Source organism: Equus caballus, chromosome 25, assembly GCF_041296265.1.
Source record: "Equus caballus isolate H_3958 breed thoroughbred chromosome 25, TB-T2T, whole genome shotgun sequence".
NCBI lineage: Eukaryota > Metazoa > Chordata > Mammalia > Perissodactyla > Equidae > Equus > Equus caballus.
The window spans coordinates 16,077,714-16,105,647 of record NC_091708.1 but is presented as its reverse complement, the minus strand read 5'-3'; the positions used below and the strand labels follow the sequence as shown (position 1 = coordinate 16,105,647).

At 40.5% G+C, this 27,934-nt stretch overlaps 1 protein-coding gene across 6 annotated transcripts; it reads right to left on the bottom strand.

Annotated features, from left to right (window-relative positions):
• Nucleotides 1-80: 80 nt before the first annotated feature.
• Nucleotides 81-27,934, bottom strand: RNF20 (ring finger protein 20). 6 transcript variants are annotated; one of them, XM_070250831.1, is made up of 21 exons: nt 27,583-27,797; nt 26,343-26,497; nt 23,287-23,361; nt 20,669-20,836; nt 20,402-20,549; nt 20,067-20,249; nt 17,060-17,178; nt 14,801-14,947; nt 14,549-14,626; nt 14,233-14,352; nt 12,945-13,124; nt 11,868-12,003; nt 11,415-11,536; nt 10,924-11,294; nt 9,581-9,698; nt 8,849-8,998; nt 5,859-6,071; nt 4,874-4,999; nt 4,566-4,706; nt 1,417-1,518; nt 81-1,160 (listed from the first exon to the last, which is right to left on the bottom strand). In XM_070250831.1, the coding sequence occupies exons 4-21, from the start codon at nt 20,783-20,785 to the stop codon at nt 984-986; spliced, it is 2,748 nt and encodes a 915-aa protein (XP_070106932.1). In that variant the 5' UTR covers nt 20,786-20,836; nt 23,287-23,361; nt 26,343-26,497; nt 27,583-27,797; the 3' UTR covers nt 81-983. The 6 variants fall into 6 exon arrangements, with proteins under 6 accessions (XP_070106932.1, XP_023485540.1, XP_070106931.1 ...); XM_023629772.2 differs by having other exon boundaries at nt 27,556-27,789; XM_070250830.1 differs by lacking the exon at nt 27,583-27,797 and adding an exon at nt 27,241-27,549.

Sequence of the window (27,934 nt, the reverse complement as noted above, 5' to 3'; positions counted from 1 at the left end):
ATTTCAATTCTAGAACAGCAGGTGTAAAATCAACTAACAGTGACAAATGTAAGTTTCAAAGAAAAACACAAACACAAAAGCAAACTGAATCCTTCTTTAATTGAAGCTTATGGAGTATAAAGTCCTACAGAAACATTATAGAGAATCTTCTGGAAAACAGGGATCACACCAACCCCTGAGAGAGGCGGATGAGAGTAATTCATAGCTCACCATGGCTTCCCTGTATCAAGTTCCCAGATCTGTTCACCATTTCATTGCTGTTCCCCTTTCTCTCCAATCTTGATTTCATTGTAAGATAAAAGGAGCTATAGTATTTCAAATTATCTGGCCTCAAGAAATTTAAAGACTTTAATGAGTAGAACATTCAAAAGTTAAATAACAAGGAAGCCAACTGATCTTAACAAGTTACTTTGCTAGTGAAAAGGAAATGGATTGAATCATCCTGGACATAATTTCATTAAGGCTTCAAACCATCCAGGAAAAAGTAGTACAATTACACCATTTTATAATCCAAGTTTACAAAAAGTTTTCTACTCAAATCAGGAAAAGTTTGTACCCATAAGTAGCTTATTTCTAAAAGATCTGCCCCCCAAAATAGCCATGTGTCTCCACTCTTCTTTGTTCCCTTCTCCACGTCAAAAATACCAACTTGACTTTTTCAGGAGGAATGGACAATCCAAGATTATACAGTGAGCCTGAAGAAGAAAATGTTGAAAAGTCTAAAAGCCGGACATAAACAAAGCTGGTAGGGAAGACAAGAGTTGTTTGTTTCTAATTCATTGTAAAACTCAAGACTTGCATTTACCAGTCCTTTCCCCTAAAGTCCTAGTTATTAGAGAGGAGAACCTGGACATACAGTCTGTGGAGGAAAGAGTTGACAGACAACTGCCCTGCAGGTGACAGTCAAGGAGAGAAGAGGTAGAGGTTTGGTGGTGAATGAATAAGTGCCTGTCAGCCAGCCTCTCTTCCTCTCTTGACTTGGATCACCCAATGTAGATGCGATGGAAATCATTGGCACCAAAAGCAGCATTACACTTGGGACATTTGCGCTGGCGGGTGTCATAGCGTGTCTTCACACACTCAAAGCAGAAAACATGGAAGCATTTGGTAAGTACAGCATCCTTTTTACGCATGTTGCAACAGGGACAGGTCAGGCGTGCCTAAAAAAGAAAGAAGTCAGAGTCTGAGCAACCAGAAAGGCTGAAGCCCCAAATGACTCTCATATATAAGCAAACAAACAAGAGAAAACCCACTAAGCACTAAGACGAGAGTACCATTTTTTCCCCGCCAAAAATAAACCAGTCTCTGGTTACCTTCATATAAAGAAGTTCAGAGTTTATTCTCTCAGTCTCTTAGTAGGCCATTTCAGGCCTGGACAACAAAACACAAACAGATCACTGAGGCAGGTTTCCTAACCTTATAATCCTTAATCTCCTCCATCAGAATCTCATCACATTTGGGTACATTGTCTGGTTTCTTTGTGGTCTCCAGTTTCCTTCGAAGTCTAGAGATGTCCTCCTGTGGTAGGATAACATACACATTAGATACACTGCCCTGAAACCTGCCATTTTTGAGAAGAAAAATTGCTCCAACTTGAACTTTCTGTTGTGAAAAGAAAGGACTTCCTGTTGTTTCATGACCAATTATCTTTCAGGAATGCACAGAATTGCAAATGGCAAGATATTTTCTTTTGTTTCAGAATAAGCAACCATAATCATATTGCCAAACTTAAGTTACATCTAAATACAGGCATACCTTACAGATATCAGACTAACACAATAAAGCAAGGATCAAAATAATGTGAGCCACATGAATTTTTTGGTTTCCCAGTGCATATAAATGTTATCTTTACACTATACTGTAGTCTATTAAAAGTGTGTAATAGCATTATGTCAAAAAAACAATGTATTTAGCTTAACTAAAAAATACGTTATTGCTAAAAAATGCTAACCATCATCTGAGCCTTCAGCAAGTCTTCAATCTTTTTGCTGGTGGAGGGTCTTGTCTCAGTGTTGATGGCCAATGACCGATCATGATCAGGGTGGTGGTGCTGAAGGTTGGGGTGGTTGTGGAAATTTCTCAAAATAAGACGACAATGAAGTTTGCTGCATCATTTGACTCATCCTTTCACCAATGATTTCTCTGTAGCATGCAATGCTGTTTGATAGTATTTTATCCACAGCAGAACTTCTTTCAAAATTAGAGTCAATCCTCTCAAACCCTGCCGCTGCTTTATCAACTAAGTTTATGTAACAGTATAAATCCTTTGTTGTCATGTGAAGACTCTTCACAGCATCTTCACCAGGAATAGATTCCATCTCAAGAAACCACTTTCTTTGCTCATCCATAAGAAGCAACTTCCTCATCCATTAAAGTTTTATCGCAAGCTTGCAGGAATTCAGCGACATCTTCAGGCTCTACTTTTAATTCTAGTTCTGTCGCTCTTCCCACCACATCTGCAGTAACCTCCACTGAAGTGCTGAACCCCTTCAAGTCACCCATGAGGGTCGGAATCACCTTCTTCCAAACTCCTGTTAACGTTGCTATTTTGACCACTTCTCATGAATCACAAATGGTTTGAATGGCATCTAGAATAGTAACTCCTTTCCAGAAGGCTTTCAATTTACTTTGCCCAGATCCATCAGAGGAATCACTATGTATGGCAGCTATAGCCTTACAAATGTATCTCTTAAAGAATAAGACTTCAAAGTTAAAATTACTCCTTGATCCATGGGCTGCAGAATGGATGTTGTGTTAGCAGGCGTGAAAACAACATCAATCTCATTGTCCATCTCCATCAGAGCTCTTGGGTTACCAGGTGCACTGTCAATGAGCAGTCATATTTGGTAAGGAATCTTTTTTCTGAGCAATAGATATCAACAGTGGACAAAATATTCAGTAAACCACGTTGTAAACAGATGTCATCCAGGCTTTCTTGTTCCATTTACAGAGCACAGGCAGAGTAGATTTAGCATAATTCTTAAGGGCCCTAGGATTTTCAGGATAGTAAATGAGCACCGGCTTCAACTTAAAGTCACCAGCTGCATTCGCCCCTAACAAGAGAGTCAGCCTGTCCTTTGAAGCCAGGTGTTGACTTCTCCTCTGTAGCTAAGAAAGTTCTACATATCATCTTTTCCCAACAGACTGCTGTTTCGTCTACATTGAAAATCTTGTTTAGGGTAGTCACTTTCATTAATTATCTCAGCTAGATCTTCTGGATAACTTGTGCAGCTTCACCCTGCACTATTATCTTACGGAGCTGGTTTATTCCCTTAAACCTCATGAACCAATCTAGCTTCAAACTTTCCTTCTGCAGCTTCCTCTCCCCTCTCAGCCTTCATAGAATTGAAGATAGTTATGGCCTTGCTCTGGATTAGGCTCTGGCTTAAGGGAATGTTGTGGCTCGTTTGATCTTCTATCCAGACCAGTAAAACTTTCTCCATATCAGCAATGAGATTGTTTCTCTTTTTTATCATTCATATGCTCACTGGAGTAGCACTTTTAATTTCCTTCAAGAATTTTTCCTTTGCATTCACAACTTGGCTAACTGTTTCATGCAAGAGGCCTAGCTTTTGACCTGTCTCAGCTTTTGACATGCCTTCCTCACTAAGCTTAATCACTTTTAGCTTCTGATTGAAAATGAGAGACGTGCGACTCTTTCACTTGAATACTTAGAGACCATTGTAGGGTTACTAATTCACCTAATTTCAATATTGTTGTGTCTCAGGGAATAGGGAGGCCCAAGTCAGAGGAAGAGCCAGTCGGTGGAGCAGTCAAACACATACAACATTTACTGACTCATCCACCATCTTATATGGTCGAAGTTCATGGTGCCCCAAGACAATTATAATAGTAAAATCAAAGATCACTGATCACAGATCATCATAACAAATAAAATAATAATGAAAAGCTGTGAAATATTGCTAGAATTACCAAAATGTGACACAGAGACACAAGGTGAGCAAATGCTGTTGGCAAAATGGCGCCAAGAGACCTGCTAGACACAGGGTCACCACAAACCTTCAATTTGTAAAAAATGTAGCATTCGCGAAGCACAATAAAACGAGGTATGCCTGTACTGTCAATTCAGTTCTGTGCAAATACAGCGTAAGAGTTTAGAGGGACTGAATTAATTTTAAAGAAGACGAAAATCTGATAGGTTACTTTAAGATAACTAGCTTTAAGCTGAAAGTAAATTTGATTAAAATAATTTTCAGATTTATAGATAAGTATAGAAAGGCATCACGGAAAACGGTTTGTGTGCCAAAAACTGAAAAATTGTAGGAGAACTTTAAAATCCTCTAAAGTTGGTGCTACCTCTTTACAAACTCACCAATTCATTCATTTAATAAGTATTTATATCATGGCGCAAGTAGTGGTGGCACGACGGAAGGCTCTGAGGATGTGGCAGGGAAGAAACAAGGCTCTGTCTCTTCCCTCAAGGAATCGACCCTCAAGTAGGAAATGCCATATATTCGACCAATGACTCCTTCATCACATGGGTCACTTCAGCGCTCAGAAAACATCTAAAGGCCAAAATGTAAAGAAAAAACAATTGATCTTACCTGGGCTCGTTTGAAATTGAACATGTCCTTTTCTTTGGTGACACTGTTCTCCACGATCTCATCCTGAAAATCATGCAGCTTCTTCTGAGCCAACTCCAGTTGTGCTTTGAGGTCATCCGCGAGCTGGGCTGCCTCCATTGCCTAAGAGGGATGTATGCATAATATCATCTTACCACCCCTTATTTCCAGTGAGGCAAACGTGACCCAAGTCCAAGGAATAAAGTGAACCTCTAATTTCATCAGTGTTATACTTATTTGTTCCTGTAAAGACTAATCATCATGTTAGATTACAGAGTAATCAACCATACCTTGCGTTTATTCATCTCTAAGGCTTGAGTCCTAAGACCCAGCTCCTTCTCCCCTGTGCCAATGTTGCTTTGTAACAGATGCTCCTTTTCCTCCAGTTTCCTTACTACCTGTAACTGGGCATCAACCTTTGAAAAAGAAAGTCACATTTTAACACAAACAGGAAGGAAAAAAACAAAACTGACTAGGTTCTGTTAATCCATAGGCCCACAAAAGAGAATCTGTTAGAAATCTCAAACTATTACTAATTTTATCCATGAACCCTTCAAAATACATGCAGGACTATGATAATCAAAAGCTTCACCTTTACTATTAAAAATATTGCTGATGATTCAAGTAACAGTCCGGGAAACCACTGAAAAGGTTCTTCTCCAAATTGCCAAGAATAGAGGAAATTTCATTTACGGATATTTACCTTCTTTACCCATACCAATCCCCAAAGCCTGGCTATTCATACTAGAACATGTAAATTATAGCTCAAACAAAAGTCCAAGCATGTCTCTTTCAGAATAAGTAGAAGTTCTACAGTAGTCTTTCTTGCAATTCATGCATAAAATACAATCACACAATATCAAAGGGTAAAAAGTAAAGTCTCGCATCCACAAACTCTCATCCCAACATCCAGAGGCAGTCAGGTAACCATTCTTATAGTTTCCCATGCAGCCTTCTAGAAATTTCTAAAATACACAGCACATGCACACAAAGACATATACATTTTTAATGCAAGAAGTACAATAAAACAAATCATTTAATGAAATATTTTAGACATTTTTCCATATTAGCAGATCCATATTTGTCTTAACAGCTACATTGTACTCCTTTGTAGGGATGTATTTATTTACCAGTATCCTAATCACGTATATTTAGTTTTCAGGTTTTTTTCCTATTACAAAAAAATGCCACAATAATCATTCTTTTATGTGTATCTTCATGTAGAAAGCATCATACTTCAACAGAATTCTGGAAAGCTTTATTCATTCTAATTACCTGAGTCTTCAGAGTCAAAACCTGGTCTGCCAGCTCCTCCTTCTCTTCTTTAAGCAACTTATGAATCTGATTAGACTTGATACGTTCTGACATGAGCTTGAAATTTGCATCATCCTTCTCTCGCAACTGCTGCATCAAACGGATGTTTTGCTCCTGCATGTCTTCAAAGGCCTGGCCTGTGACATCCATCTCTGAGAGAAGAGCTTCTTCCTCCTAAGATAAGGAAGGAAGAACCTTCATTTTAATAGAATCTTCTAACTCCAAAGACATGAGCCCAGGAAACTAAACTTTCCCACTGTTCATTAGAAATAAATTAACCTAGTGACAGAGAGACTTTGCTTTAAGAAGCTTCATTTTGTCACTAGGTTAGTCCTAGAATACAGAAGTCCTATTATCTGAAGCCACTGGCACTGACTGCTGGTCTGATGCTCATTAGCTGATCTATACTTGAAGTCAGCTAAAGCAGACAAAAATTACACATACCATAATCTAGTAAACTGATCAAGTAACAATTGGTTAAGAGAACTTGTATTATAAAATCTCACATTTTCTCATACTTTTCCACAAGCATAATACTGAATTTAATCTACAGATCTTCCAACAGTTCTTCAAACATCTCAATCTGATAGGTCAAGAGCGGTATCTAAAAACAGTTTTAATTTATACATCTTATTATAACAGAGATGGAGGATCTTTTCACACGTTTAAGAGCCATTTGTATTTTCTGTGAACTATTCATATCTTTTGCCTGTTCTTCTATTGGGCTGTTGGGTTTTCTTCTCTATCACTTTTTGGGAACTCTTTTATATATTAGAAAGATAAGCCGTTTTGTGATAAGAGTTAGAAATATTTTTTCCATTTATCTTTTGGCTTTGTTGCTATGTGGAAGTTTTGTGTGTGTTTCTTTTTCATAAGTCGAAATTACCAATCTTTTCTTTCATGTTTTCTAGACTTTTATTCACAGTTAGAAAGGTCTTCTCCACTCCAAATTTATAAAGGAATTTATCTGTTTTCTTCTGGCTCTTTTATGGATTCCCTTCTTTAACATTACATCTATGTTCCATTTGGAAATTATCCTAGTGCTGAGTGTTCAAGTATATATCCAATTTTTTTCCAATGTTATCTTGTTTATTTTTGCATCACCACATTTAACGGTCTTCCGTCTCCCACTGATTTAGAACTGTATCTTCAGCATATATTAAATACTCCTGGGTACCGTGGTCTATTTCTAGACTTTGTATTCAGCCCTAAGAGTCTTTGGCCCCAAGCTATTTTACCTACTGAGACTTTACATTTCAATATCTGATAGAGACAGGAACTGCCACCCCTCAACCCCATTGTTCTTCTTTTTCACTTTTCCAGGCCATTCTTGTCTACTTTTCCATGTGTACTTTATAATCAGTTGTCTAGTAGCAAAACAAAAACGAAAACTAATATTTTTATTAGGATTACATTAAATTTATACACTAACTTAGGGAGAATTAACATTTTTAAGATAGCAAGTCATCCTATATAAGAACACAGTGTGTCTTTCCACTTGTACTAGAACCTACAGCAGTACAATTTCCTGATAATTATTAAAAAGAGAGAGGGACCAGCCTGGTGGCATAGTCGTTAAGTTCGCGTGCTCCACTTCAGTGGCCCAGGGTTCACGGGCTCAGGTCCTGGGCATGAACCTACACACTGCTCATGAAGCCATGATGTGGTGGCATCCCACATACAAAACAGAGGAAGACTGGCACAGATGTTAGCTCAGGGACAATCTTCCTCACCAAAAAGAAAAGGAGAAAGAGAGAAAAGCAGCAATCATCAGATTTAAGAAAAGCCAAAACCCCACTTTTTACAAAAGAATGTATACTGGTTCTAATAACATTCCTGTTTTCAAAGTATTTAATGATCGAGTCACCATTAAAACTACTTCCTTTCAGGGGCCAGCCCAGTGGCACAGCAGTTAAGTGTGCACGTTCCACTTTGGCAGCCCGCGGTTCGCCAGTTCAGATCCTGGGTGCGGACATGGCACTGCTTGGCAAGCCATGCTGTGGCAGGCGTCCCACACAGAAAGTAGAGGAAGATGGGCATGGATGTTAGCTCAGGGCCAGTCTTCCTCAATAAAAAAGAGGAGGATTGGCAGTAGTTAGCTCAGGGCTAGTCTTCCTCAAAAAAAAAAAATCAACTACCTCATTTCATTGTCTTTTGCTATTTCTTAGAAACAGTGAAGGAGTTCCTCACAATGAACATACACGGTTTTTCCAACCATTTTTCTTATCTTTATTATTGAATGTTAATAAAATTCACTGAGACTTAAAAAGAAAGAAATACATGTTCATTATGAGAAAGGGAAAAGTCTCGATAGTTCTATGACCCAGAAACAACCACAGTTAACATATTGGTTATTTATTTATAACCTATTTGGAGGACATGCTTTTCTTGGTTTCATATATTTACAATCCTAATGTTATAAAACTTTATATCTTTTTAAAAATTTTGTATTCATTATATCCTGATTCCAGATCAGCAGAGAAAGGATAGATCCCTCAATAAACAATGTTTGAACAACTAGCTATTCATTTGAAAATAAAGTTCTGGGGCTGGCCCAGTGGCGGAGTGGCTAAGTTTGCGTGCTCCGCTTTGGCGGCCCAGGGTTTTGCTGGTTCAGATCCCGGGCACAGACATGGCACCACTCATCAGGCCATGCTGAGACGGCATCCCACATGCCACAATTAGAGGGACCCACAACTAAAAATATACAACTATGTACGGGGGGGCTTTAGGGAGAAAAAGGAGAAATAAAATCTTTAAAATAAAATAAAGTTCTTTCCTCACAAATACACAAAACAAAGGATGAGAGACTTCAACGTATAAACAAACAAGCAAATATATAGGAGAAAAAAATATTAACAACAACAAAGACTAGAATGAAGGAGCCAATTTCACTTACTTGTCAAGTAACATTTACTTCAAAGCCAATTAAAGGCAGAAAGCACGCCCACCTGCTTGGCCATGGCCAGCTTCTTCTGCAGGTATTCTATCTGCTCCTCCACTGCCCGGATCTTCCGCAAGGCATCCTCATCAGCCATTTTCTTGTTCTCTTTTTTCTCCTTATCCTCTAGATCCTTGAGCCTTTGCCTTAGATCATCCAACTACAAGAGGAAAGGAATCACACAAAAACAAAGAAAAAGCTATAAAACAATTTTAAACATCAATTAATACTGTGCACGATGGAGGGCCCGTAACACCAGAAGAACCTTTACAGAATTGTGAAAGGAGATAAATGAGATACTAGTACACCACGTCACAACACTGTTTTAACATCACTCCAACAATACAACCTTCCATCAGCAACATTTTTGAGGAGTACACATGTACCTTTCTTTGGAATAGGAGTTCTCATCCTTTTTTTCTAGGCCCCAAAATTTTAAGAGAATAAGACATTCTTCCCAAAAGTAATCAGAAAATCACTATAATAATAATTTATATGGGGAAAGCAGGACTAAAAACTCGAAAAGGCTCCTCCTATTCCCACCAATTCTGATATACCTTATCACCTAGTGGAGAATCTGGAAATCCCTATTTCAAACGGTCTTTGAAAGTGAAGAAAATGTTGCTGTTTTAAACACTAACTTTAAAGATAAAGAAAGAAACTATATCCTTCAGAAATGTGAAGGAAAATCCCACAAATGAAGACTTTAACCAGAATGACAGGTAATGGCAGACCAGATTACCTCTGCCTTAGACTTCTTCTCAGCTGCCATTAGCTGAACCTTGTCTCTCTGTTCCTTTGGGGCAGAGCGGTACATATCTAGCAATAGTTTCATCTCCTTTTGGCTCTCCTGTGCCTTCCTATGACGAGGGTGGTAGAGGGGAACGGTGTAATGAGAAAACAAAGGGCATCAGAGCAAGGGAATGTTGAAGTGAGCAAAATATCTTACAACAGTTCTATTTTACACTTTATGTTACACATCTCAAAGACAAAACTTTTGCAATGACTATCAAGAGACTTCTGGATATACTCAGAAAGTACCGTGTATAAAGGAATCATTTCTACCTTATGTTAGAGACCAAGTTCTCTCAAATAAAGTTGTAAGATAAACACTTGCGGCACTCATTAAATAGGCAGATTTCTGGGGCCCCACTCTTAGAAACTGAGATTCAGTAGGTCTGGGATGGGGTCCAGGAATGTATTTTCACCAAGTCACTCAGGTGATTCTGATACCACACTTGAAAAACGTTCGTCTTAAAGTGACCAAGAGCAGGGAGAAAAAAAAGGAGAAAACTGAAAGTTTAAACTATGATCCTAATACTAGACTCGATAGTTGAGTGACTAACCATCAGCCGAAGACTCTTCATCCCTTCTAAATCATCAAAACTCTTAACTCTACTTTTATACAACAAAGAAGTTCAAACATTTTGAGCACACGGTCCTTAAAATCCAAACATCAAGAAAGGCTCAACCACGACCACTGGGGACCAAGAAGTAACTGGTTCTACCAGAGAAATTACTGGTTATGCAAAGGAGAAGGGTCGATATGTAAGGTTACGATGGTGTGCCACTGGCTTAACTGTCTGTCTTACTGTTCTTCCAGGAAATCTCTTAAAATGAGCTGATATATACACAAACTAGTTAACTGCCAAGCAAACAGATCAATATTGCTCAAGTTAGAGTGACACATAATCTACCTAGTATAATTTAAATTACAATTAATGCCAGCAATCTGTCCAAATCCAATAAATAGCAGTAGATCATTTCCAATAACCCTCATGAGTGTTACTTCAGTCACGACTCTCCTTCCCTTAATTGGGATTCATGAAGAATATGGCTTACTTATCCTTCACGAATCCCAGGGGGTTTACTGAGATCTGACCATTGATCCAGACTTCGAAATAGCCAGGTAGGCCATTTTGGCTGCACACTTGATCAAGAAGTGAGACCACATTAATTGTACATTTAGCTACACTCAAAATATTAGTTACCAGATAAAGTCATGCCATCAACTGAACATTTCACGCATGATGTCCTAACCTTAGCTTTTCAGTCAGAAACATTGACTCTAAACACTGCTCTTACTTGAGCTCAATCTTCAATTGTTTGATAATTTCTGCTTCCTTTTTCCTTCCATCATCATGTTTCCCTTTCTCTTTCTCTTTAGCAGAATCTCTCTCTTTTTCTGACTCTTTTAGTTTCTGCTTCTCTCGTTCTCTCTCCTTCTCCTTCTCCCGCTCTCTTTCTCGCTCCCTCTCCTTCTCCCTTCTTTCTCGTTCTCGCTCTTCCTCATCCCGTTTGGACTTAATTTCGTTGGCTTCCTCCTGAGAGCCCTTCGATGCGGAGGACTGGGTGGATAAGTCCTCAGAATCTTGCTTTAGCTCTGCTGGCTCGTCCTTGGGGTCCTCAGTACTGGACTGAGACTGCAGGAGGGCACTGCCACTGCGTAGACGAGTCTGGGAGGACAAAGAAAGGAAAGACACACATCACTAACGGCAAGCACAAGGCCTTCCTCCCTCAAAAACAGCTTTACAAACTTCATAGCAAATAATACTTATCCTACTCCTCCTGGGTACCTTGTTGAGGTCAGACTGGGCTTCCCTCAATTTCCTCTTATACCTCAGGACCTCCCCTTTCAGCTGATGATTGTGATTCTGGAGGCTACTGATGAGATGGCGCATCTCCCGGTTTATGGGACCTTAAATACAGCAACAGCGATGTTATGAAGAACTGTCATGAGGGCAGAGGCACAAGGAGAGAAAGTGTAGAACCCATCAGGAACCTCTGAGGAACAGGGAGAGTTACCAAAAGAAAGATTCCTTCTCAGAAGACGAAAACAAAAGTGGCCAATGTGAGTTAGAAAACAAACACCCAGGCTGTGAACGAAAATGAATTATAGGATTTGATTCCAGGTTCTTGAGGACTTCTGAACTCCAGTTAGAACTAACAAATACTGGTGACCACATCGTGTCTTTAAAGGAAGGCATTTGCAGCAGACAAACTTCAGGGTGGGGTGAGAGCAATTATACCTGCTTGTTCATTGGCAGCAAGGGTCTGCTCAAACTCTATTCTCAGCATTTCATACTCCTTGCGGACCTGGGCCAGGGTATCTTCCAGCTGGATCACTTCGGTCCTCAGCTTCTTATGAAGACTAACCTCATCTCGCTACACACAGAAAAAGGAATCAATCAAAAACTCTTACCAAAATGTGTAATTATCATCATATTCTATTATTATGTTTCCTAAGTTTGATCTATAAGACTCTTAAAAAGAAAAAAACCAAGAAAAGAGATTACTCTGAAGAGTTCCAGTTCAATCAATACTTAATGAGCACCAGACAGCTACAAAAAACTGATTTGAAAACTGGCAGGAAACTCAAGAAACAAAGGAAATGGCCCCTGAGAATGTTACAATTTAGTTGGAGAACTAAACAATAAAACAGTATATAAACATAAAGTAAGATATATTAAATTCACTTCATGTGGCAGACTTACAGTAAAAGACCAACTACTATAAACATTACCTTAAGGACTATGGAAGATACAGAAGTGAACACATGCATAAAAGTTTCTACTTTTAAGAAAAATTATTTACATGTGCCGTTATACGCTATAATGGCTCGTAAGCAGTGACACACCTTTTACCCACTATTCTCCCGCATGCACTTAAGGCTCCAGCCACACTATTTTTATATCTGCTCTTCTCACTGCTGGGAATGCCCTTCTATTTTTATCTACCAGTAAACTTGTATTTATCCTTAAAAGTCATAGTTCACTTCGGCAAATAGAATCAGGAAGGTTCCACAGGCAAATCAGATGCTTTGTCTCCTTTACCACTGCATCTTCTGGATCTCCCTCTATTGTACCAGCCTGCATTCTAATGACTACTATTCTCTCCACTAGGCTGCATGATCCTTGAGGGCTGGCTGCCCGCCATCTAGCAGAGCAAAGACCTCCGGTCACTCTACAAATGCTTGCTGAATGAATAAGAGATTAATTGCACATAAAAACATAATTTATATTTATAGATTATAATTAAATTATATACAATTATAACATTTTTGAGGCAGAAAAGCTTCTATACAGAAGACAAAGCTAAGCTATTACCTCAATGAGCTCCACCTGGCGCTGGTGGGTCCCCCTGGTGCCATGGAGCAGCGTCCGAGCCTCATCCAAGTGCGCTTTCAACTGCAGGCTCTCGTTGTACAGGACAGAGAACTGCGACTGCATGCAGCGATATTCCGGAGTCTCTTTAACCACTTCTTCCACCGCACTCCGCAACTCCACCTTAGGAAGGCCCAAAGAAAACTCAGAAGCAGGATCTAGCATCTGTGCTCTGGATGCTAGACAGGAAATAAAATCTAAACTCATTAACGTCCTGCACAAGTTTTCTGAAGATTATGAAGAATATGTACCCATTCTTCTAGTTATACAAAATGTATCCCAAATTAAATTAGACCATCCAAGAGGTGGTACTCGCTACCTGTATTCTTTCACCCAAGAATTGTTTTAATTGATACGTGTTTTACTGTACGTGTCAACACAGATCCCAGGACAATAGAGGGGCCCTATGAAATCTGTCCAATCTAAGAACAGAGAAGAATGCTACGAAATTTGTCACCATGCTTATTTTAAGAACATAGTTGAGGACCCCAGCCACTAACTTGCTCTCTTTAAGTCACAGACAAAAATATTTTTGACATTGTATCAAAAACAGTTATACTTTTCCTAAGCAACTGTTTGCTTTAATTACCCAAACACTTTAACTGATTTAATGCAGGTTGTTTTTGTTTTTTCAGTTCAAACACCCTTACTCATATATTTATTTAAAAACACATCAAATTATAAAAGACAGATGGCTATGATTAAAAGAGGGTGGGGAAGACTTTCAGAATCCACTTTCTTCCCCACCAGAACCTGGAGAGAGAAAATTCTAACAAGCAGGTTTGAAAAGCAACAGGATCAATGATCACATTTCTTTCTCTGTTTGGGCAGCTAGAAACTGGAGAGCCAAATTCTGTGGCCCATATTCGGCAATTACTGAGATGTGAGTGGCCTGCCCTTCCACAGTAGGTACATGTTCTTCGCATATTATCTTGTATACAAGCGCCATTTTTTGATCCATTTTGAATCCTCACCCTAGTTTACCCTACTCCTCATTTTTCTCAACCATTCCTAAGTTAAAACACCTTGATTCAGTCTACACATCTTTGTAGGTTGCTCTATATCCTTTTCAGAACAAGGCAGGATATGAAGAATAAGTAAATACAGAAGTAAATAAACAGATAAACCGATAAAAATTTTTCTTTCCCCTCATAAATTATGAGGGTTCACAGTAAGTAAGTGAGCTGAGCAACAAGTTTCACTGTGCGGCCCTCAGAGGTGTGTCTCCTACCTTCAGCTTTTCATTTTGTGTAGTGACCTCCTCAAAGTCTTGCCGAAGTTTCTCCAGCTCACAGTGACGGTTCTGAGCCAACTCTTTGTTCTCCTCAAGCTCTGCGTTCATTTCCTCAAACTGGAGAGAAGCAGGAAAATAGCAAAATGAGAATAAAGAAAAAGAACTTTTCAATCATTCCATTCCTAAGCTTCCATCTTCACTGATCCACTCTTCTAGCAAAACCCCCTTCACCACTTGTGAACACCCCTAAATACCCAGCACAGCACCTGACACCAAGTCAACAAACGCATCCTGAGGGAGTCCCTGATTTTACCTTCCGGGCGTTGATAGTGATTGTGCCGCCATAGAGACTGCTCCCCGCACCATACACCTTATAACCTTTCGAATTCACCTACAGAGAAGACAAAGATTCTTTAGTGAGAGAAGCTAACATTTTAGTCTGATAACCAAACTACTTTCAGAGGAGTCCATTTTGTCCCCCAGGACTACTACCCAAGGCCACCCTTTCTGAGTAGACTCCTTAAAATGATGCTAGTCTCCAAACTATGAATAAAACAACACTTGCCCGTTCTAGGACTTCTGCTAAGTGTCGGTTGAGTCGCTGTTCCCTCTTTCGAATTTTGTCAATATCCCACTGCAGGTCATCAATCATGGATTCTAGGACAGACACTCGTGACTCAGCTGTCTCCACTTTACTCTGCAACTTGGAGAACTATATCCCAAAGACAGCCATTTATAAAAATACAGCAAAAAAAAAGACAGTTAGAAAAGGAATGCCTTACATCACTACCTTACATCCCAAATCTCACTAAATTAACCCTTGCTTATGTAGCATTATAGAAAAAATTTAAATAGAAGATGCTCATCCTCTTCCCAATGCATGAGTACAAAACTGAACTCACAGGTTCTTTGAAACACTTCTGGGTCAGTTACAATCATGCAAACTGTACAAGTCTATAAGAACTCTCACAAAAGGAAAACACCACTTAAGATTCAATAATTTTTCCACCTCTGAGTAGAAACACAATTCCCTAGACAGAACACAAACACAAAAGAAAATGTGTACTTTTCAAGAGACAAAACATAACATCCTTGATTTTACCAAATATTTTAGGAGGTCAAAATCAAATACATATTCAGAAAAGACATCCCTCTCTACTCCCAACTTTCCCTTCCCATATTCCCATAAATGACAATCCATAGAGAATGAAAGGAAAACTTCCTTTCTCTTTGTTAAGCTGACCCTAGGGCAATGTAGAATCAGATAGTATAAAGATACAAAAATATTTGCTGTTCTGTCTATTTAGGAGCTATACACCAGCTAATGCTATTTAATACTTTAATGACAAAACTATTACATTTTCACAATAATCTATACATACTCTTTGTGTTGGTTTTAAAATAGGGCCCCAAAATTCTTTGACAGTCTTCTCCTCAAGAGATGGAGTCACTGTCCCCTCTTTTTGACTCTGGGTCAACTTTGGTGACCCAGCGGAAATGACACTACATAACTTCAAGGCTATGTCTGAAAGGCCATGCAGGTTCCGCCTGAGGTTCTTGGGACGCTCATTCTCTAGAAGAAGTCAGCTGCCATGTAAGAAGTCCAACTACCCTGAAACTGCCATATTGGAGAGGTGACATGCAGGTGTTCCAGTGGACAACTAAGGTGAGCTCCCAGCTGACAGGTAGCATCGACAGCCATGACAGTCATCCTGGAGTTTACCCAGCTGAGCAAAGCAATGTGTCTCTCCAGCTTAGTAATGCTAAGTGAGATCTGGGAAATGGCTGGAAGAGGAAGACCTTTCCATCTTGGCAGCACTTAGTGTATGTCTTAAAACATTCTATTTTTTTACTACACTCCAACTGATTTATAAGCATCATGGTACTCTAACCCCTCTGAAGATCGATGAGAATACATAGATCTTAACAAACTCCTCTGATGATTCTCATGCCACCAGCCCAGGATGGACCTTGGCACTGGAATTGAGGACACAGGGCATAATGAATACAGGCTTTGAAGTTAAACAGACTTACATCTGAATTATCTTTCTATCTATGCCTCAGACCAGTCACCAACCTCTCTGAATTTGTTTCCTTAGCAATAAGATGGGAGTTATTTGAGCATTAGAGATAATATTCATAAAGTGCTTAAGTGCTTGGCACTAAGTAAATGTTCACTATTAACTTACTAATAAGCATAAGAGTGGGTGGCCAAACTAAGGTAGGTCAAATTTCAGCAGAAAATCCTTTGAACTAAACCAAAATGATAATCAGAGAGTCAGAAGAGTCTTAAAAGGCCTATCATCACTTTATCCCAATCATTTTATACAAATAAACAAATTAAAAAAAATACTCACATCTTGACATGATTTGGTCATGGCACTACTTATGTCCAAGTTTGGACTGAAAACCCATACTCCTCAAGTTCCTAGGCCATCATCAATGCAGAAGTACCCACTGCCCCATTCTCAGAAGCATTTCTACCAACTCATTCCTCAGTAACATTGTATATGATCCTTTATATTTGGGGTAATTCATTATTTGAGGGTTTGGTGTTTTGCGAAATTCCATATGACGGTATTTTTTCCGAAAGACTAAGATCCTAAAATGTCTGTTTAAACAGAGGCATAGTCAATTATCTTCTTCCTTTAACCCTTCCTCAGATTTTTATTTCCCCAAGCTGGCTGCTTTAGCCTGACCTGCATGCTCTTCAATATAAAAATAGGCTTTCTAGAATAAGAGGACCTTTGAAGCACTCAGAATTCAGAGGCAGTGTCGGCCACGGGCCACTAGAAAACATCGTCTCTCCTTTCTGGTCAAGTACCTCCTGAGACATGGTGCGGTGCTTCTCCTGAAGGAGGTCTGTCAGCTCCTGCAGCCTCATGTTCTCCTGTGCGAGGAAGGAATTCAGCTCCTGCACTGCTTCCTCCACTACTACATTATCTGAGAGAGAAGAACTGTACTTTAGTTTAGCATCTATAGTGTCAAATTTTACAACTGTACATCCTACCAAAGCATTAACACACTGTCTCACTTGATTTTCCTGAAAACTTCAAGAAGTAGGCTGGTTTTTATTATCTTCACAGGACAAGTTAAGTACCCAGAGGTTAGAGGACTCGCTTAAGGAAACGAGCACATCTTGTAATTCTGTAGAGAGACACACAGGGCCAAGGTCCCCTAACTCTCATCCCTTTCTTTAAAGTCAAAATGCCTTGGGAAAAGAAACGGGGAGGTTCTATAACTTTACTCAGATAAGGCACAATCACCCAAAAAACTGCATTCTAGAATTACAGACAAGACAAAAGTATCTCTCATCAGTGTCAGACTTAACAGCAAGAAAATTCTATTTCATAAGGCCTATTATTCACTAACACCAACATGAAGTATCTCTATTGGGAAAGAGAAGCAGAGCAGGGAGCAGAAATTTCCTTGTTCAAATGAGCACCTATAAAATCATGAAGAATAAAGATAAGAGCACAGAATTACATATCATATTCCAGAATACTATGTTAGCGGCACTCCTGAGCTCAAAAATCAGAATGTACACTATTATTTACAAAGAAGGTAGGTAAATCTACAGAACTTATTACACCTAGTTAATAGGTTTAAAATTAGAATCACAAATACTATAGCTCAAATCCAAACGCTAGTAAACGAAACCAGATACTCTCAGGACATACATTGCCCTTTAGAGACAGTTATCAGGAAGAAAAAGTGTGCTCTCTCATACGGCCATGCCTTGGCATCACTTTAAAAAACAGAACACAGGACAGGTTGGTCACGTGGTGGTTTTCTTGGTTTTTCAACCAGGACTGCCCATCAGAATCTTTAAAATTAGACACTTCCTTAGGATCCATCCCACGGCTACTAAATAAGAATCCCAATGGGCAGAGGCAAAAAAAGAGTATGCTCCAAAAACTCCCAAAGTGATTCAGATTCATAATCCAAGTTAAGAACTAGGGACTGAATTTTTGTCTTCTTAATAACCCAAGGACTGACAACAGTGCTTATTAAAAGAAAAAGCAGCTCTATAAATATTTAGTGAATTAATCAACAAGCCAATAAATGCCAATTCTTTTGAATCAAGAATCAAATAAACACAGAGGGAAAATGAACTGCAAAAAAGCTTACAGCTGATGCTAGAATTCATACTTTAAACATCTTTATCTCTTAGAAAGTTCACTTTCAATGGCAATTGCCTTTTTTATTATAAATAATAGCTAAGCTATTTGTAATTTGTAATAAATGTTTTTATTTTTTAACTTAAACCCTACTTTAAAATGCATGCCATCAAAAAGAATAATTTTAAAGTATTGTTTAATTTACTACTCATTTTAGTTCCTTTTTAAATACAGCAATTATTTTACTTGATGTTCCTTTATAAAATCAAGCCTAAGGTTGACAAAGCCTCTGCATATGGCATATCATCCACATATAATATGTATATGGTATTTACTATAATGTATATGGTATATCTGTGTGGCCTGTTATTAAGATTTAACAATAACCATCTAACTGTTCAAGTAGAGCCAAGGGAGAAAGAAGTAACACACAAGTTGCTTTATATTAGGTGACAGAGAGGATTTATAGCCATTCATTCACCATTAACTAAGTACCCATGAGATACCAGATACAATGAGACACACCAGAGAAACAAAGAAGAGTGAGCCAAGGCACTGCACCGAGAGACAGGGCTTAGCTGGGAACACACAGGTACATGGGACACATGAATACAAAAGTCTGGGAGGAGGCCAACCACACTGTTGACAATGGTTATCTTCGGGAAGTGAGACAGGAGGACTGCTATAACCTACCTTTACGTATTGCTGATTTGTATATTTTAAAACAAGTATCTGTTATCCAAATAATAAAACAGAAAAATACACAAACACACTAAAGGAAAAGCAAAAGCAACTGTTGCCTGCTAAATTTTCACAAGTCTTTTACATGCCTCTTCTTTTAATTCTGTTGATAATTTAGCCCAAGTATCCTTCAAAACAAAATTACAGAGTAATAAAATTCTTATTTGCCCACCAAATGGTTCAACCTCCATTACTTTCAACTTATTCCTTTCAGAAATGAAAGGTTAAACATCTTAATGATAATCAGGCGATGTAATAAGATATAACAACTAGACCACGATTATTATTGAAAACATGAAATCAAGACATTTAAGAAGATGCAACCTAGCTACACAAATACTTTACTGTACTGTACAAATATAATTTCTGCATTAACACTGAACAGTAACATAATTAATTCAAACAATCCTCATTTCAAATAGACACTTCCCATTCATATTATATTTTCTATTTTACCTTTTTAAACAGAGATCATCTAACAACTCTTTCTGAAAATATTAGAGATAACAGAAAAAGAAAAAACAAGAATATATTAAAACTGACTCTTCGAAGTCAAAAATTCAACATCTAATAAAGGAAATTTTTGAAAAATATAATTCCAATATTTAAAATAAAGTATTTATTACCACTAATAAACCAATGGCCAAAACTACACACATATCCAGAAATAGAGCTATTTCTTAAATAATAAAATTAATTCTGCTACTTATAAAAGTGTCTAATAGAGTATCAGATTGGGGCTGATAAATCTTTCCCCAGCTTCTTACAGGACTGGCATGTGACTCAAAATGTGAAGCACTCGTAAAATCCTAACAAGCCACAGTAATGACATTACTGGTAATACTGGAGATTAGATTCCAAGGAACATAATTAAAAACAAAGATGTAAGTTTGCAAACTACAGACGAGCATGAAAAGCTGAGTCCTTGTTCCTCCCCCTCTGCTCCCCGTCTCCTGGTTCTTGCCTCACCTCCACTGTTTAGCTTTCGGGATAAGAGCTCCACTTTTTCTTGCAATTTATCATAGACAGTCACAATCTGGGACACGGCTCGGCGGGAGGACTCCACACGCTCCTGCAGCTGGGACTCCATCTCTTCACTGGAACTGCTGGCCAAAGTAGCAAGGAAAGAGAAAGCTGGCTCTTGCCCTTCCCCTGAGGACACGGGGGGAAAAAAGAAGCCCCCAACATTATAAAACTGGAAATACCAAAAGCTACTTTTTTCCCTCAAATGGAGAGCCTCAAAGCAAAGCTCTACTTCAAGAACCCAGACAGCAGCAGCGGTAGAACCCACCACGAATTCTCACCTCTCTCTCGGTCATCTTTCCGTTCCTGATTGCTATCCGAGTCTGGCTCTGGTTCAGGTACAACGAGGGCTTTTCTTTCTGTGAGCAGATCTCCCAAACCCTGCTCCAGGTCGTAGCGTTTAAGGATGATACGGATGTTCTCATCAAACTGGAGAAGGGCAGGTCCAATGATGAGAAAACAAAATACACAACTTTGGAAATGAAGACAGTGCTAAGGAGGACTATAGTGCTCAAATAAAAATCTGAGCAAATAAATGAATTAGCTACCTGACTCCAGTACCGGTTGACGATCAAGAGTGAGGCATCATCGGTGGCCTGTCTTCGTTCTAGTTTTTCAATGTGCTCACGGAGTTCATCTTCAATGGCCTGCCGCTGATCCAGCATTTCTGCCAGCTTGCGATTTTTGCTTTGCAGAGTTCGAATGTCTAACTCCTCCTGCCTCGGGAAACCAGTCTTATTAGTCTCCACAAAGAAAAGACAGATCAGCTATTAAACTCAAGAAGGTCATATTAGTTAATTAGTTATCTCCTATGAGTAAAGCTAGTCATTAAAAAAAAATCTTACAACAAACAATTAGATAAGAAGTAGAAGCAGAAGAAATAAAGGAAAGGGTCTATGATGACAGAAGGAAAGAATGACACAAACACACTAGCAGTCTCTCACCCATCTCACTGTTCTATTCACATGTACATCCACAAAGTACTGCTACTGTGAGGCTCCACCATCCAGCTGGATCACCCTCCATACCAGTCAACACCGTCGTCTATCTTCTAAGCACTGCCATTCAAGACTGGCACCCGGGTCCTTCTCTATCCCAGTCCCTGCCAGTGACCTGAATACACATGTGGACATCCTCTGGCACCTAGGCTGTATTTTGATTTCCTTAACTCCAATGATTATTGTGCTTCAATATTACTGTGCTTCAGCCATGCATTTCAAAAGTCACATCTTGGACTGTTGTCATTATCTGAAACTGTGTTACATCTGAAATCTTAAATTCCAACTTCCCACTGCCTGAATAAAACCATATCTTTCTAGGTATCTCATGCCCTTATCCCAATACAACAGTCCTCATCTAGATCGCCAGAATTCTGAATTCTCTCCTTTCTCCCTGTCAGTCCCGTTCTGTCTCCACTATCTTCCATATCTTGACTATACCCTATAGTACATTCCTTCAAACACTTGCCTATCAGGCTCAATTCTCTGCCCTTAACCCTTTTATTCTACCTCTGCAAACCCCAATCTGAGTTAACCCACATATCTGACTATTCCATTCCTATAGCCAGTATGCTGAGATCTCTAGGTAAGGTCTCTTAGGGAGACTGGCACCTTTATAAAACGAACGCCAAACCTGAACAGATCTTCTAAGTTGTCCCGAAATGTTTCTTTAACAAGTGAGCTATCTCCTATTCTCCATCGAGGCAGTATCAAACTGTACCAAGCCCCGCCTCCTCTCACATCACACCGAGCAGACAACTTTGCTTCCTATTTTAAAGAGAAAATAGAAGCCCTCAGATGGAAAGCTCCTCAATTCCCACCTCCTCGACCCTTTCACACCACTTCAACCTTTGCCCACATTCCTAAAACCTCACTTGTGCTCAGGACCCTGTTCTCTTCTGTTTCTGTGAAATTGTCACTCCCTTAGGAATTCCCGACCCCACTCAAAATCTTTCACCTCTCTCTCTAGCTCCCTCCCTCGCACAAGCTGGGAGGTGGGCAGTATCTCAGGCAAGGAAACAGCATGTGGAACAGATTACATTTTTACTTTACCTAGGAATTAATGAACACTTTAAAGGAAGAACTACTTACTAGAGCACCAACTTCTGATTTCACTTTCATTTTCTCCCATTTTGGTTAAAACATTCTTGTTACACCAAATAGTCAACAGTTTCCCAATTGTAGCCGTTTATTAATATTATTAATAAACTATACGCTTAACCCCTTCTCTGAGCACTGCCTTCCCCTTCTTGCTCTAACTGAAACCAGGAAGAGAGTACAGCCTCCACAAGGTTCTCCAATGGTGGTGGTTTCTCTCCCACACTCCTTGAAGCCCTGGACCTGGAGGCAGAGGTGTCCTCCCTGTTGTCCAGTGCCACTTCAGGCCATCATCCCACCCTCTTCCCTAAAACCTCCTAGCTTTGCAGCTCATGCCATTGGTCTAACCACTCAGTGCTCTGCTTTGTTGCACTCATCTATAAATGGCCAGCTCACTTCCCGACATTTCCTGAAGATTTAGCACCTCACTTATTATCACTGTCTCCACTACTACTTCTCTAATAGTTCTTACTGATTTCAATTCCCACGTAGATGATCGTTCCTGTATCTTGGCTCATCAAGTCGTTGACCTTCTTTCCTCCAATGACCTCATCCTCTACCTCCCTCAGTCACCAAACTCCCAGTTATTCTTAGTCTTAATTTTATCTGTACCTGTATGTTCTCCATAAGCTCAGTTTCAAACACCCCAATCTTTACAATTACCACCTGTTTTTCCAGCGTACTCTCTCTAGTTTGCTGACTCCAACAATTCTTCAACTCCACTAGAATCTGCAATCCATTGGCCCTATAGTTTCCCTCTCTTTCACTTGTCTCTCTCCCTTCTTTATCAAAATTAAATTCCATGATCAGTCATTAAAATTGAGTACTTTTATAACCTTCTCCTTCCTCATACTTGCCTGGGAAAAACCCCAATCCTGGTAACATCCGACTCTCCGCCTACTCCAGGCCTACATGCATACAGCTGAATAGGACGAGAAAAAAATCAAGCACCATGCTGCCTCGTCTCACTTTAAACTCATGATCACAAATTCAAAGAGGCCCTCAGTGCTGCCCAGCAAGTCTACTCCATCTCTCTAGTCCATTCTCTCTTCAAGAGGACTACTTCATACCTTCTCCTGTCTCTTCAAACCTCCAAAACTTCCTCCCCCATCCTCACTCTCAGATGAGTCTTGCTTCTGATTTCACTGAAAAAAAAAAAAAGAGGCAATCAAAAGAGAATGCCCACATCTATCTCCCACAACCACAACTACAAACCTACCTACATCTGAACCCATATCTCCTGCCCTACCTGTTGCAACAGATAAACTGTCTCTGCTCCTTGTTAAGGCCAATTCCCCTACTTGTGCGTTATATTACATTCTCTTGCCTATTCAAGGACAGCACTCCAGTAACCATCTCCTCTTTCTGCTACATCATCAAGTCTATCCGCTCCCCCAAATCATTTCAATCAACAGATAAACACGCTGTAATATCTCCTACCTCAAAAAACCTTCCTTTGACCTCACGTTTCCCTCTGGCTACTGCCCCATTTCCTTTGTTCTGCTTTACAACAAGACCCCTCTAAAGCACTGTCTCTACCCTCTTTTCCTCAACTCCTCTCCTTTCATATTCTCTTAAGCTCACTGCAATCAGGCTTCCATTGCCACCACTCCACCAACGTAGTTCTTGTCAAGTCTCCACTGAACTTTCTATTGATGAATCCAACATCTCAGTCCTCCCTTTACTCAACCCATCAGCAGCACTGATCAGCTCCTTCTTGAAACACTTTCGTCACTGGCTTCTGGGACCCCACTCTCTTGTGTTCTCTTTCTACCACAGTGGGACCCCTCTTTTTCTGTCTCTTTGGTTAGTCCCTTCTCATCTCGACATGAAAATGCTGCAGTGCTTCAGGGCTCTCTTCTCAGATCTTTTTTTTTTTTTTTTTGAGGAAGATTAGCCCTGAGCTAACTACTGCCAGTCCTCCTCTTTTTTGCTGAGGAAGCCTGGCCCTGAACTAACATCTGTGCCCATCTTCCTCTACTTTATACGTGGGACACCTACCACAGCATGGCGTGCCAAGCGGTGCCATGTCCGCACCCGGCATCCGAACCAGCGAACCCCAGGCCACTGAGAAGCTGAACGTGCGAACTTAACCGCTGCACCACTGGGCCAGCCCCTCAGATCTCTTCTTTATCTATGCTCATTTCTTAGGGTAGACCCTCCAGTCTCATGGATTTAAATACCATCTATAAAAAGATGTTTCCCAGAGGTACAGCTTTAGCCCTGACGTCTCCCCAGACTGGAGATTACAATACCCAACTACCTATCCATGCAGAAGTCTAATAAAGATCTCAAACTTACATGTCCAAAATCAAACTCATGATTCATCTTCCACAGGTCCCAAAAATCTGCTCCTCTCTTACTCCTCCCTAACTCAGTTAAGTGGAAACTCCATACTTCCAAAATCCTGGGGTCATCTAGCCTCCTTTCTCTCATATACTTCATCCAATCCATCAGCAAATCTTGTCAACACTACCTCCACAGTGGTCCAAGCCACCATGATCCCTCATCAAGATTACTGCAACAGCCTCCTGTAACAGACACGCTTGAGCCCATGCCATGCCCCGTCGGCCTGCCAGATTTCAGCACAGCTCTGGTGGACAGCTCCATCCACACTGCCAGTGTTCCTACTTCAAGCACACTTTGGAGTCTCTTAGTATTTTGTTCCATAATCTCAGCTGGCTCACTCAGCAACCTCGAAGTGAAGAGGGAAAGTTATTGTCTTCAACCAATTGAGGCAGCAAACAGTGGATATATGCCCCAGCTCTCCATTCTTAGAGAGGCAGAATGGGAGGAGGAAGAGGAAGAAGGAACAAGGGAACGATTTTGCTAACTGAACTTGTGCCTATGACCCTGGCTCCTCCAAGTCTATTCTCCAAACATATGCCAGGGCACGTTACTCCCCTGCTTAAGACCTTCCAATGGCTCCTCGCTGCTTTCTGTCCATGCTGCAATGTGTGCTCTACACTTCCCTTAGAGCATGTGGTTATCCCTATGAAGAACACATACCACTCTACCACAACAGTCTGCTCCCTTGACAATGCCACCCTACAAACTGAAGTTCAGGGGCCACCATCCTCAACGTAAAGCACAGTGGGTGGCAAATGACGGATATTCAACAAATATTTATATTTATTGAACGAATAAACGTTCTTGGGATGGGTGATGTGAGACACCGCTGAAAACGTCACCTCCTGGCTGCAGTATAGAGGAGGTGAACCCCAGGTGGCCTCAGAAATGACAGTTCATCAACAATTTACTCTCAGCGTTCCCATTATTCCTTCCGATCTTCAGCCTCAAAACAAATAAGTAACACATGTGGTTTTGTAAGCTATACAGATGTAAAGTATTTTAATACCACATCTCCACAGCTGAGTTTTAAAATACAGAATCCTGACCTAGATCAAAACCCATTATATCGAGCTGCTGATGTCTAATGAACTCATAACATTACCATGAGCTTTGGGTGTATAACAGTCGAATGAAACTGTCAACTCCATAAGAGCAAAGACAGTATCAGTATCTATTTTAGTCACCATTATATTCATATCATCTAGCCCAGTAATAACTATTAATAGCTCACAGATATTGAATACTTATCATGTTAAAGATAATATTTAAACCCTTAACAGGGACTCTCTCATTTTACCATGTCAACAACCCAAGGAGGTAGGCACTATAATTCCATTTTACAGGCAGGATAACACGAGGCCAGGCAACTGGGAAGTGGTAGAGTGGAGAGTCAACTCCAGGTAGTCTGGTCTCAGACTCACGCTCTAGCACTCCCTCAACGATTCTGCTACCTTCACTTAGCACCTGGCACCTAATTTTTCAGTGAATGAAAAATAAATGTACAGCTTCCCACTGTTAAATATGTATGATCAATGCTGTGTCAGTCACCAGACTCTCCAAAGGATATAAGTACACCTTTGAAAATAAAGATCAAATGTCAATATATCTCTTCTTCAGAACTGACCAGCACATCATTTCACCTACTTTTAGCTATTTTACCTCCCTTTTCTTTTCAAATCAATTCCCCTTACTCCAGAAGGTTTCCATAAACTCTTCCTGTGAGGTTGCAACGAACAGAAGAAAAGCACACTCTCACAGCATTGCTTCCACATACCGTTGAAGAGACGCCCCCGAGCTTAATTGTTTCCACCGTGGTCCCCGAATCTTCAACAGCTGTCTTCTTCTCAGGAGGCACAGATGTGCCAGGCTCTCCGGCTGATCTTTTATTTCCAATTCCTGACATCTTGGAACAAGATGATAGCTGTTTTCCTAGAGGGAAAAAAAGAGCAGAAACTGAGGTAAGATATGCAAGGAGAACAACAATAGAGACCACTTATGATGCAAAAAATAGCAATTTTTCCAGCTGACCCTTAAACCTGGATCCATTAATTCCACACCATGCAACCCTTGGAAAGAGAAAAGTAAATTGTGGAGCAAGAGTCAGGGATGAATTCACATGACTAAAAATTTCTAAATAGAATACTGATAAGAAATAAGACAATGGGCAAAGGATGAAGAGAGCAAGAAAAATTTCAGAGATCTGACATCCTGAAATGCCAAGATCTGAAAAGTACAGGTTGATCGGGACGAAAGTTAATTCTGCAGTGTTGGGAGAATCACAGAGCTGAAAGAGATCTGGGAGATGTTTACCAAATCATTAATATTAGACAAGTCATTTATCATCTCTGAGCCTCAAGTTTTGAAGCCTGGAATAACAACAGTATATGCTTCCTATACCCCTTATAAGCAGTGAATAAGTATAGACAGAACTTAGCACGATGCCTGACATGAAGTATCCACTCAGAGATGCTAGCTCTCCTTTTCATATTTGCAGTTTCTTCCCTATTTCCAAACACTCTCCCCACGATTTTGTGCAACGCTAGGAAAGACTTGGGCGCGAACCCCAGTTCTACCTCTTAGGGAGCTGAGTTGCCTTGAAACAGTGAGTTCGCTAAGAGCTGCAATTTCCTGGTACGTACAATGGAAGTGAACAAATATTGTGTCTGCCCTACCTGCCTCCCAGGGTTTCGGAGCTCAAAGGAAGCGGAGAGAACGCTAAGGCACTTTGCTACTTTAGGAAGCAGCCCTGCCATCAACGAGCCTACACACTACTCTGCTTCCAACTCAAGCTCCAGGAGAGGAGTATCGGTGGCAGCAGCCTGAGGCGGATTCCCCCGCGGAGACCGGAGACAGAGGAGCAGGACAAGGGCCTCAGTCGGACTCGCTAGGGGCCAAGGACCCCAGCCTCCGGCGCGGAAACTTGCAGGCCCGGGAGAGGGAGGCCCGCGAGCCGGAGAGGGCGGAGCTTCCCGAGGGCCTGCACTTACCCGTCGCGCCCTCGGCCGAGATCTAACCTGGATTCTTCGAACTCGCGCCGCCAAGAACGGAACTCGGGGCAGTTATTCACCAACGTCCGCGCAGCCCTCCTACCTCTCACCCCTGACCCGCAGGCAAAGACCCATCCAACTTCCGGGAGGCGGGGCCAGGGACGGAAAAAAGGGAAAAAAAGGAGGAAGTCGCTTCAACACAACCCGGCGCACTAAGGAACCCAGCCGGGCGGAAGTGACGTGCCGCGAGGGCGCCGAGCTCCCGGAAGTAAGCGCCGTCTCTCTAGCAACGCTTGCAGGTGGGGGTCGGCTGAGACCTTGAGGTGCAACGCGGCCCGGAAAGCCCCTGCCTTCTTCGGCTTGTTAGCCTTTATTCCTC

What these genes read in the sequence shown, in the direction of transcription:
- RNF20 (XM_001504005.6), bottom strand. Translation starts at nt 26,471, where the DNA reads ATGTCAGGAATTGGAAATAAAAGATCAGCCGGAGAGCCTGGCACATCT. An exon ending in TGCTGCCAATGAACAAGCAG is followed by an intron (nt 11,537 to 11,867) that starts GTATAATTGCTC and finishes GCTGTATTTAAG; the next exon opens with GTCCCATAAACCGGGAGATG. An exon ending in TTTTGACTCTGAAGACTCAG is followed by an intron (nt 5,000 to 5,858) that starts GTAATTAGAATG and finishes TCTTTTTCAAAG; the next exon opens with GTTGATGCCCAGTTACAGGT.